General features: G+C 32.3%; 1 protein-coding gene across 1 annotated transcript; it reads right to left on the bottom strand.

Moving 5' to 3' along the window:
- Positions 1 to 11341: 11341 nt before the first annotated feature.
- On the bottom strand, positions 11342 to 12117 carry LOC145057702 (root allergen protein-like). Its single transcript, XM_079005578.1, has 2 exons — positions 11884 to 12117; positions 11342 to 11757 (listed from the first exon to the last, which is right to left on the bottom strand). Exons 1-2 carry the CDS (start codon positions 12062 to 12064, stop codon positions 11462 to 11464), a joined length of 477 nt encoding a protein of 158 aa, XP_078861704.1. The 5' UTR covers positions 12065 to 12117; the 3' UTR covers positions 11342 to 11461.
- Positions 12118 to 13038: the final 921 nt, after the last annotated feature.

Raw genomic sequence — 13038 nt, 5'->3', positions numbered from 1 at the left:
GTACAATGCTATAATGGAGAAAAAATGAATTTTTTTTGGTATTTTTATACAATTTGGAATGTACAATGCTACGAGGAAAAAAATGAAAAAAAATGTTTTGTTACTTAAAAAAAAAATTCATATTTTTTCCATTATAGCATTGTACTTACCAAATTGCATACGAATACACACAGTATTTTTTTTCATTATAACATTGTACTTTTCAATGCAATAATAGGATAAAAATGAAAAAAATCGGTTTTTTATTTGTATATATATATGTATGTATGTATTGATTGGAACATCACTTAACTTTTAAAAGCTTATTTGGAAAGTATAATGCTATAATGGAAAAATGAAAACGAAAAAGTAGGATGCTATAATGTAAAACAAAAACAAATACCATAAATAACAAAAATATGGTAAGTACAATGCTATAATAGGATAAATATGATACTATAAATAAAAAATACAAAAGTACAATGCTCAGATAGAAAAAACAATATAATAAATAAAGTACAATGTTATTATAAAAAATTAAAACGAAACCAAATTCCATAAATAACAAAAATATTAAAAAGTACAATGCTATAATAGAAAAAACTATGATATTATAAACAAAAAATTATATTCAAAAGTACAATGCTTAAGTAGAATAAATATTATAATATTTAAAGTACAATGCTAGTATACAAAACTTGAAACAAAATCAAATGCCACAAATAACAAAAATATACAAAAGTAAGACGATATAAATAAAAAAAATTCTTCTAAATTCTACTCATTTATGTATCTTCTTTGTAATCATCATGAGCCTAGAAATCCCAAATTGATTTAGAAATTTATTTCGGGTTGTCCCCGTTGTAGGACTGCTTTTTGAATACTTTATGTCATTATGGATGTGAACATGTATTACATGATTGTTAGTTTAAGAAATATTTGGATGTGATGTCCCCTTAGCTCCCAAGTATATATATATATATATATATATATATATATATATATATATATATATATAGGAGTAGGATCAAATAAGAACACCAAAAAGGTTGAGAATGCGAGAACAAAGTATATTTATTTGTGATTCCATGTATTCATTTGTGGAGAAATGATAAATTTTTACGCCTTTAATTTCAGTTGAAGAGAAAAAACATATTCATGTTGATTGTGCGTAAAATTTTATCATTTCTCAACAAATGAATACATGGAATCACAAATGAATATATTTGTTCTCGCGTTCTCAACCTTTTAGGTGTTCTCATTTGCTCATTTCCATATATATATATATATATATATATATATATATATATATATATATATATGTATATATATATATATATGTATATATATATATATATATATATATATATATATATATATATATATATATATATACTTGGGAGCTAAGAGGACATGCTGCCAAATTTTTCTTAAACAAACAATCTTGTATGACACGTTCAAATATGAGATAAGGTATTCAAAAAGTGGATTTAGAAACCTACCTTTGTGAATACTTTATCCATTTCCAATTATTTTTTCTTGTGTCGGTGATACTTTTTGAATCATCGGCTTTATGAATACTCTAAACAATAAAATTTGTTTAACGTAGTGTAAACACTAAACACTAAACTTTGTTTCTGTTGCATCATGTCTACTAATAAAAGTTGGACTACTAATCCACATCGTCAATCTTCCGAGTTCCAACTAGGACTCGACTCTTTTTTCGAGAGATCGAAGTCACACCTAGATAGTAAAAGGTAAAACAAGATGTACGTGCGAGAAATGTGATAATCTATACTTCATGGATCCGAAATTAGTGCGGCGTTATGTCCATATATATGGTTTCAGTTGGTCGTATGAAACATCACTACAAGAAAAACAACCTTTTATGATGCTCATTGCGCGTCGTAAAAGGCTCAGACGACGCGCAAATGTGCGTCAAGGAAGGCCCTGTCATAAAGAGAGACGACGCGCTTTTGCGTGTCGTCTATAGATGGCGCGCATTTACGACGCTCATTTACGACGTGCAGTTACGACGCGCATTTACGACACGCAATGTATATCAAGGCAGTCCCTGTCATAAAGGAAGATGAGACACATTCGCGTGTCGTAACCTTACGACGCACGTGTTAATGACAAGCAATGCGTATCAAGAAAGCCCCTGTCAAGAAAGGCCATGTCATAAATGAAGATGACACACAGTTTTGCGTATCATAATTTTAAATGTTTAAAAAAATATATTTTTTTATAGATTTACTAATTTTCAAATTAAATTTGCATTTAATGCCTCATAATAGAAAATAAAATATCATATTCAAAAAATATAATCCATTTCATAAAATTTAATGTCATACAAAATATCATATACAAAAAATAGAATCCATTGCATAATATTTTATTACAAATTTGACATTTTTTTGTTTCCGTACTTTGACAATTTGTGCTGCTGCTGATTTCAGAGCCAATCTGCGACTCCATCACTTGAAATTACAAGCCGCCCACCAGCAGAAGATAGCTGAAGATTATGAATAAATAAAAGTTGTTAATAAAAAGAGGAATAAATTGAGTTTAATTACTAAACTAACCTTCACTTGTTTGACATGAGGAACTAGAATAATGAACTCCCCAACATCTCTATCTCCAATAGATCTTGAAAGGCATAACCCACCTCGCCAACATTTTAAAGGACCAATCTATCATAAATATAAAAACATTGGTAAGTTAAGTAAAAGCATTGGTAAGTTAAGTAAGATCCCATTTAAGTTGTAGCATATGCAAGAACAATTTGACACTAGTCAAATGTGCTATCTATGGAACTCCAGGATAACAGATTTTCTACGATGTAACAATAAATACACGTATTCAATTAGTGAAATAATGGATCTGTGTTAAAGGAGATTCACTTTAGCAATATTTTCAAGTTCTTCCACAATATGATCAAGTTCCTACACCAACATCATACGATATCACTACTTGGACATATTAACATACTTTGACTTTCTTTTCAGTCTTTCCAAGATTTTACTTATTAAGACATAATCTTTTTTATAAAAAAATGAGAATAATATCATACACTTGCTTGCTAAATCATCTCCCTGCTCCAAAACTTTGAAGGATAAAAAAAGACATAAAGTCCCTCCTGATCCTTATCATTAAATGCAATACAAATGACAAGAAACAAGAATAAACCTGCAAAGATGCATGCACTGAAAAATCAGGGACAAATTTTATAATTGTGAATGATAAGTAACATTTCATGATTTGTGCTGATGAACCCATCCCTGCTCATTGTAAACAAGATTTGTGCTGATGAACCCATCCCTTAAAGCATGAGGGCAACCTGGTCAAAATAACCAAAGGCAGAGTCAGCAATATCATTATTATCTAACTAAAAAGAAAAAAATAGAATTAAGAAATAAGAACACCGTTTACAATTGTTGTTCAAGTCTAGAAGTTGTTTCCTTCAGCCTTCAATCTTGCAACCTGTTATTCTGCCAATTGTTGTTCAAGTCTGGAAGTTGTTTCCTTCAGCCTCGACTCAACCTTTAAAGAAATAAGAACACCGTTTACAATTTCAAATTAATATTAAACATGAATTAGCAATAAGAATACCATTTCTAGACTGAATAAACCATCTGAATCAGACCAAATTACCATTTTACCCTTACATCCGAAAAGCAAATTTTGCAATTTTCATCAATTCTAATGTGGGGAGTTGGAAGGATAAAAGAAGATGGGAAAAAAGGTAAATGGTTATTGTTTTGATACATTAGGCCAGCTATATTTAAAGAAACATAGATGCCCATGTTTAGTGCTTAACTCATCAAATCCATTAAGTAAAAAAGCAACAACCTCATAATTTCATACAAAGCTTTGGAAGCATCAGAGGAGTTTAAAGCAGTTGCAGAACTATCATCTGCTTTGCAGACAACACAATTTCCATAAAAACATAGATGCCCATGTTTAGTGCTTAACCCTGCAAGTCCATCTAATAACCATTCTGACAACAAAAAATGGAAAAGTAAATCAGTATTAAATTTACATTGCTTTATTTTAATTATGGAAAGCCATAAGTATAGAATGTTACCATTGCTTTATCACCGCAGAAGCACCAAACCATTGCCTTGCAATCCCATATGCAAGTTTTATTCTTGTATCTATTGTTTATTGTCAACATGTTGACTTTGTGAATTAAATAAGAAAGTGTTACCTTGTCAACATGTTGACTTTGTGAATTAAATAAGAAAGTGTTACCTTTTCAACATGTAAAAATTTGTTTAACTATACTTACAAATTTTTATTAAGTAATAGGCTGAAGGATTCTTGAGGTTGAATTCTTTCTGTTGAGCTAACTGTCAAGCAACACTATGATCAAAGAAATAAAGCCCTGCTATCATAAGAGCTGGGATGAAGGTTGCAAAGATGTATGCAGGGGGGGGGGGGACTTTACTCATATCATGTAGTTAAATTTTAAGTGAATTAAGATCTAATTTTGAAATTTAATGATATAAAATGAATAAGAAAAATCAGGGGGGGGGGGGGGGGGACTTCTACGTTTTCCTCCTCTGGACAAATTTTATTGTCTGCTCCTAAAAGCTCCTGTCATGTCAAATCCACTATAATAAGAAAAATAGTGAAAGAAAGTAGAAAAATATAAAAGAAAGAAATGGAAGTAGATGAAAAATGAAACCTGAACAATGTGATGCACGATCTTTCCGGGGACCATTTTCTGCTTCAAAAGTGCGTTTAGGGCTTTTAAATATTCCTCATGGACTGTTCCTGTTGCCCATAAATCTTTTTCGATAGCAGCTGTAATAAGAGATGAAAGATCAGCAGAAGGAGATAAATTAAAGGCAATATAGCATTGTATTTTTAATTTTTACTTATTAAGATTTACCGGTTATAGCTCTAACAGTCTCACTAGATGCATATTCTTGGATGGTATTGTTGGAAAAAAGAAGCGTAATAAACATTGCAGCCTGAATCGATGTATCCGTATCACCTGAACCAATCAAATCAAGCACAACCTGAACCCCTCTAGCTTCCGCAACCGCTCTTTTATTCGATCGACTATGCATCACAAGATTCTGCAAAGCACAAATCACCACAACTTTCATCTCTTCAGAATGTTGGTCTTCAAGCAAATTCACCAAAGCCCGACACGCAACAATCGCATCAGCAGATCGTGCCAAAGTCTCATTCTGGAACAAATCCCCAAGTGCAAGAGTCGCCAACAATCGAGCCTGTTGACCTTGAGTTTGTGTGAATAGAGGTATCTCTGATACGGTAAGCCATATATCATCAGATGGCTATTCTTATTCAAGTTCTTGAGAACTTATCTCAGTATATGAAGGTGGAGAAACAGTTTGATCAACAGACTGATGAGAAGTTTTAGAGACAGGTGGCATGTCAAAGACAATTTCTTGAGAATCTTGAAAATCTTCTACATGTGCCTTCTCTGATTGGGTCTCCAGAAATCTAAAAGAAGATTTGTCTGTTGGGTCTCTACGAGTTGAACTTATTAGTCCTTCTTTATAAGGGCTCTGATCTTTTTCCTTGTTATTTGTCTCAGTTGGGAATGCAGGTGCATGCTTACCAAATCCATGAAGGGCGCCAATGTAATCAAAATCAAACACACCCCTACTTACTCCAGCATTAGTGCTCCCATATTTATTCATCTTGTGAACTGTTTCCAGTGGATCAATAAAAACACTTGGGGGTGATGTGACACGTGTTGATGCAGATTCTAGAACCACAAATGGAGCATCCATTGCTTTAGACGAGGCTGCATTGAAGATACGAATTGATAATGTCGTCCCATTATATCTACAATAGCATCTTCCTCTGTGAGAGGACCTGAACTAAAAAAAAAGAGCATCAGTAGACAAGAAAATTACAAAAATACCCTTGTTCTAGTTAAAAATACAAACCTTGAAGGGTAAAAAAATAATGGTATAATAAGTCCATGATGCCAAATTTATCTAAGAAACATGTATTCATAACATAAGAGCCAAATTGATCTAAGAAAAATGTGAATTCAAACTGTTTGCTAGCTGATACATAAGTCCCTAATGTCCACATAATTGGTATAATATGTGGGAAGTTCTTTTCTTCGAAAAGAAGCCAAGAAAGAAAAGTACAATCCAAATGTTGGAATCGTTCTTAGAAGAGTTTGGGAAATTATGAACTTACATATTGGTTCAAAAAAGGCAAAAAAACCTCATTCTTATACGATATAGCTGCCCTTGTACCTAAAATAACATCAAAATAAAAAGTAAGAAAGAAGGTAAAATGCATATCACAATCAATCTAAAGTCGAAACGCACATGTAGTTAGAAAGAAGGTAAAATGCATATCTAAACCTCATTCTGATACGATATAGATGCCCTTGTAATGACTCAGATCTTCTCTTCGCTCAGAAGAGCTGATCACAGATTAACACACCATGTGAAGAAATCGCGTTTGTTCGCTTTTTGTGGGGCCACCTTTCATACTGGAAATTCAATGTTTTTCCAATTGTTTCAAGAGATTTTTGTGGGGCCATAGAAAATGGATCTGAAAATGAATACATTTAAATATCAACATCTGAAGGACTATGTAATTAGAAAAAAACTGACAGTCTTGAAGAAGAGAAGTTAATAGCAAGAAGAAGAATGTGATTGTAATAACTATACCTATCCAGCACTCCATTCTGGCACAAGGTGAAATCTTTATAACATTGGGTCGGTCCACACTGATATTCAAACATAAAACAAGAGCAACACATCCTGTTTTCATCTGCAATTAAAAAACATCATTTTAGAGCTAACTATAAAGAAATACACTACCAATGACAACCCAAAAAATCATAGCCTCTGATTTCAAATGCATAGCTGTATTAGCAACGAATGATCACAATTACAAGAACATCAACACTAATAGCATGTTGGGTTTAGCATATAGCAACAGAAGCCTCCAGCAAATCTCTAAAGCAAATTACTTTGATGATCATGTGAACTCCAACTAACAAAACTAAACCACCCACTACAAGCTTTTTGCTTAATAATTGTTGGTGCAAGTAAGTCAGGTATGGCAAAATACAGCTTTATGTGGCAAGCATACATGATTACAGGTCACCCTACTCATCTAATCAGTGATAGTGGGAAACTAATAGGTCCAACAGAAACAAGGCATACACCTTGTCTGATAGCAGATTATCTCATAAGCATATAAAATGCAAAAGGAAATCGAAAATGATGAAAGGGTAAATGCAAGAAACAATAGATTACCCGGTCCTTAGGCCGCCATTTGGAGACCAATCCACTTTCAGCAGGACCAGATAAGCTCAGACAAAACAATATTCTGAGGCAAACCCATTTGGAGACCAACCCACTTTCAGCAGGACTAAAAGGATCTGAACACAATAAGAATAAGTTTAGGCATTATTATTTATAAAAGGAGAGAGTAGTGCTCTCACCCTTTGCTGCTGCCTTAAAAGGATCCTCATGTTACCACACCGACCTTCTCCTCTTCTAGGGGCCAATAAGTCTTCTTGTTGGGGACACAGAATGGATTGAAGTTCCAGGTTTCACTTTGTGAATGAAGGGGAAAGAAATATCACACTTTACCCCTTTGAACCTAAGTTCTATCTGCAGCATTCACTATAAAGCTCTGTATGTGAAAGGAAAAGGTGTTATCTCTTGCTGCTTTTTCTCGGGTCCCAGATACATTTCCCTGATCTGAGATTTGTTATAAAAGCTAGCACGTGATAATTCTAGACTGATATACATCGATAATCCTCAAAGAACCAATGAAGAGTATGAATTCACAGGAAACAAGATCACCACTAGCAAATACACACTTATAAACTTCCTACCCAAGAATCTCTTCATTCAGTTTCATCGAGTGGCTTACATATACTTTTTAGCCATTGCAGCTCTCAATCAGCTTCCTCCTCTTGCAGTCTTTGGAAGAACAGTCTCTCACTCTCTCTTTTCCCTCCCCTTTTTGTTCTCACAGTAACTGCTATAAAAGATGGATACGAGGATTGGAGAAGACACAGATCAGACAGAAATGAGAACAACAAAGAATCTCTTGTGACATGGTGCTGATGTGGACAAGCGATCCTAGTGGCATTGCTTACATACAAACCATGAATTTAGATAGAGAGTCGAATTTAAAGACACATTATGCTAGACAAGAAACATCCTTAATTCCATTAGGGTCAATATCAGGGGTAATTAGATGTGAACAACCTAATAGAAACATATATGAGTTCACAGCTAATAGAGTTAAATGGCATAAAGTTTCCTTTAGTCAATCAAGGTTTGAAGACATGAAAGGAAAGAATATAAAATCTGATATTACTGTGGATCCTGATCTCATGGGGTTGCTTCATAAAGGGCTAAATGGGAATGAAAGAATTTTTGCTCATGAGTTTTTTCTAACACTAGCAGCATGTAACACTGTGATTCCAATTCTTAGTCAAAGACATGCCACCCCTTACAATTAAGATATACACAATTAATTGCTGGAAAATGTGAGATTTTGTTACCATATATTGAGTCGACGCACCCAACGCACAAATGCTGTTCAAGTCGGCGTTCCAAAACTTTAATCGGTGTTCCCAAACTTCAATCGGCGATCTAAATCATCGTTCCTATGTTCCAGATACATGAATAAAGGTAAGGCCAGTTCAATTTTAAAATCGTTGGATCATCCAAGACGTGTTCCCAAGCGTTCGGTATGAAATCGTATCCCATATCCAGTACGCGTTCTTACTATGGTTCAATATAACCCTAGAACAACATAAAGTTTAAATTAAAGCTATAAGTTAGAGATTTTCACACTTACGATAACAATTACAGAAATAAAGACGTTTGAGAGGGAGAAAATGGTGGAGAAAAGAGAATATTTGCCACCGTTGACCTCTGAATGGCTGGTGCTGAGCTCCAAAAATATGAAATGGAGAAATATTGAAAGATAGATATAAGATAGAAAAAACAAGGATGAAAGATAGATAGAAGAGAGATCTAGAGGAGAGAGTATCAGAGAGGGAAAAGTGGATTGCAAGGATGAAAGATAGATAGAAGATAGAAAAAACAAGGCGGGTTTTCAAAAATTGGGGATTTCGTTTCCCCCTTGTCTACTAAAAGCGCGTTTCATTAAAATTATAAAGTGACAGGTACAGACGACGTGTGTTTAAGATAAAGCGCCCTCCGTGTTTTTAATTTTTTTTTTGAAACACTAAATTAAGGGCACGCAATAAAGCGTGACATAAATCCTCGAATTTTTTGGAGAGATGACACTATTTTAAGCGCACGTCCTTTTGCGTATCGTTAATTAGAGCGTGTCATAAAAAGCGCGTCATTAAAGGTCTATTTTCTAGTAGTGTATGTATGTATGCATGTATGTATGTATGTATGTATGTATGTATGTATGTATGTATGTATGTATGTATGTATGTATGTATGTATGTTTATGTATGTATATGTGTGTATATGTATGCGTATGTATATGTATGTGTGTATGTGTATGTGTGTGTATGTTTATGTATGTGTGTATTTGAATGTGTATGGTTATGTGTATGTTTATGCGTATGTGTGTGTGTATGTTTATATGCATTTAAAAGAAACAAAGTAGCTTGTTACTGAAAGTATAAGCATTACAATGTTAACATTGAAACGAGTAATGGATTCCGAAGTTGCACATGACTTTATGAACGATATTAATAGCTATAAGTTGGTAAAAGTAAAGATAATAATGTATAATAGAGGTGTGAAAAAATGAAGCGAAAAAATGACGTTTGGTTCCTAAAAATACAAAAATAAGAAAAATTCATAGCTAATCCGTAGGTAATTACCTACAAATAAGTGACAGAATTCTGACGGAAAGTCTTTTCCGTAGCTAATCTGTCGGTGATTACCTACGGAATAGCTACGGAAAAGGCTTTTTATCATAATTATGTCACCAATCCGTAGGTAATTACCTACGGATTAGCTATAGAGTTTTCGTATTTTCATATTTTCGGGCACCAAACATCATTTTTTCCAGTTCGTTTTTTTTCACACCTCTATTATACATTATTATCTATAATTTCACCAACTTATATTTATTAATATCGTCCATAAAGTCGTGCGTACCTTCAAGATCCATTACTCGTTTTATGATTTCAAATTGTAATTCCTACGTATGTATGGTTGTATGTATATAAATGTGTGTATGTATGTATGTATAGTCAAGGTTGTAGAACTCGCTACTTGGTACCTGTTCAGCTGACTACCGAGTAGCGAGTACTCGGATTTGGAAATTTGTATAGAAATATTTTTAGGGAAATTATATATGTCAAAATCATAAGATAAAATCATAAGTTGATTGAAATATATAACAAAATTGGATACATGTGAATACACAAAAATTAAAAAACACATAATGGTCTCACTTCGTGAATAATTACTCTAAATTTAAGATATATATGTAGTAATAATCACATGTGTGTGTTAAATAATAAATCATTAAGTATATTATACATATTAATCACCAAGTTGACCGAATTTCACAACACTACTCAGTTCGTAAGGGGTTGATCGAGGAGTACTCGGGATTATATAACTTGCCTCGGCAAGGGGTGAGTAGCGACTACTCGGATGAGTAATCGGCCAACTCGACGAGTTTTACAACACTGTGTATAGTAAAACAGAGTGATTTGCAGTTAATAACCCATAGGGTTTAGCATTCTATATATAACAATAGGTATGAGACTCATGTATTACATGAATTTATTTTAAAGAAAAAACTAAATATAAAATTCTAAACATTTGAGAAGTTTGAATTTATAAGAAAAATGAGAAAAATATTGAATTATAAAATTTAAATTTTTTTTATATAAATTTAAACAAATAATTTAGATAAATAAATAAAGAAAATTAATGAAACTTTAATTTAGTAATTTGAAATTAAAAGGAAAGTTAATTAAGGAATTTAATATGCATTTATTATTGCATTTAAATACTATGTGAAATTTAATAAAATGGAAAAATCATAAAATGAAATGTGGAATAAAAATTAATTCAAAATAACCACAAAATAATATTTAATAAATTGAATAAGAGTGTGACAAACTACAAAAAAAAACCTTTGTTTATTAGAGTATATGTTACAAGAAAGAGATATTTCCAGTAAAGCATTTACTCTCGACAATTTATTACTTAAAAAATGCTTTATTGTTTAGCATTTCCTGATTTCTTTTTTTGATTCAGATTTTACTTCATGTTGTATCTAATAATATTACAGTCTGGTTGAAACAATATTAAGTAACAACCAACATTTATTTTATTATCATCATATCTTGTAAAAACAAAACAAATTATCGATGACATCACTATTGAGAAAAGCTGACAAGTATCCATTTATTTAGGTGAAAAAATTGGAAAACAAAATAACTGAATCATTTCCATTTTTAGCACACACTAATGAAATTGAAACCATGGTTATTCCAGAAAAACTAGTAAGCTTCGGGATGTGCAATTGCATAGGCCTCTATTGCCTTAAAGGTGTTCTTGAATGCTTCTTTGGCAAAGTTAAGAATATCTTCAGATAGTTGGGCATCAGGTTTGCAATTAAACTCAGTCGTGTGCTTGTACACAGATCCACCATCAGCAGAAGGTACGAACTTAATATGATGAGTGGCTGAGTCAATAATACCTAACAAGGCGTCACCTTCAAAGATTGTATAGCTGACACTTAGATTGCTTATGTCTATGGCATCGACTCTATGCTTGGAATTTTTGTACGGAACACCTACACGCGTATTACATCAAACATTTGGGAACCATTTATGAGAAAACTATTGATATGTTATATACGATGCTAAGAGTACATGAATCATATTAAATACAAAATGTTCTTTATCTATGTAATACTTACCATCACCGAAGGTAATGCTCTTAATGCTTCCAACACCACCATCACCTTCGATAATATTGACAGATTTGAAAGTTTGAGGGTCTACCTTAGGTGCGAGGGTGTCAAAGTCTCCATAGACTTTGAAAAGTTTAGCAGCAGGAAGAGAGGAAGTGACCTCAAGTTCAGATGTGATTACAGCCATTGTCAACCAATTTGAAAGAGAGGATAAGTATGTAATTAAAGAAGATGAATGCTTTGTTGAATGAACGTGATGGTATTTATAAGGTTAAACTGTTGAAAAAAAATTATAAATACAATTAGAAAATATAAAATGATGCCGCACATCCCAAAAAAAAACTAAAATATATATCCATGCGATTGCGATCTTCTTGATTTAATTAAGTGGAGACATTTTTCAAACTTGTTCCATATAAAAATAAATACGATGCTGTAGAGATTAAGTGTATAGTTATTTAATGACCCAACACAATTAAGTGGAATATAAAGCCAATAACCTTCAATATTAAGATAATATATTTAAGGTTGATTTGAAATTGGATATTTGGGTTTAAATCTATATTAAAAAATATAGACGTTTTGGTATATGTGTCGTTTTTTCGTTACCTTTTATTCTTTCTCTGGCCGTATAAGGGAAAAAATTCTGATGCTTTTAACTAAAGTAGCAAAGTATCCTTACGAAATTAATCCATCAAGAGAAAATTTTAAATATAAAATAAAACCAATCCAAAAAAATGTTCATGATATTGTTAAAATAAAGGGTTTATATTATTTTTGGTTATTTAACTTTTGTTTTTGTGCTTATATGGTCATTTATCTTTTTTTAAATTTTAAAAGGTCATGAAACTTTTAGCTTTGTGTTCATTTGGTCACTTAACTTTTGTTTTGGTCATATTTAGTCACCAAACCTTTAAAATTGTGCTCATTTACTTACTAAATTGTTAATTTTTTTTAAAGTTTAATGACTAAATAAGCACAATTAAAAAGTTAAGTGACTAAATAAGCACAAATCAAAAAGTTAGGTGACTAAATGTGACCAAACCAAAAATTAAGTGACTAAATGAGCACAAAATCAAAAGTTTGATGACCTTTTAAAACTTAAAATTTGTTAAGTGACCAATCAGCACAAAACAAAAATGAAGTGACCAAAAATGATCT

The sequence above is a fragment of the Lactuca serriola genome, chromosome 6 (genome assembly GCF_051521515.1).
Source record: "Lactuca serriola cultivar US96UC23 chromosome 6, Lser_US96UC23_V15, whole genome shotgun sequence".
Taxonomy (NCBI): Eukaryota; Viridiplantae; Streptophyta; class Magnoliopsida; order Asterales; family Asteraceae; genus Lactuca; species Lactuca serriola.
This window is presented reverse-complemented; position numbering and strand designations above follow the sequence as displayed.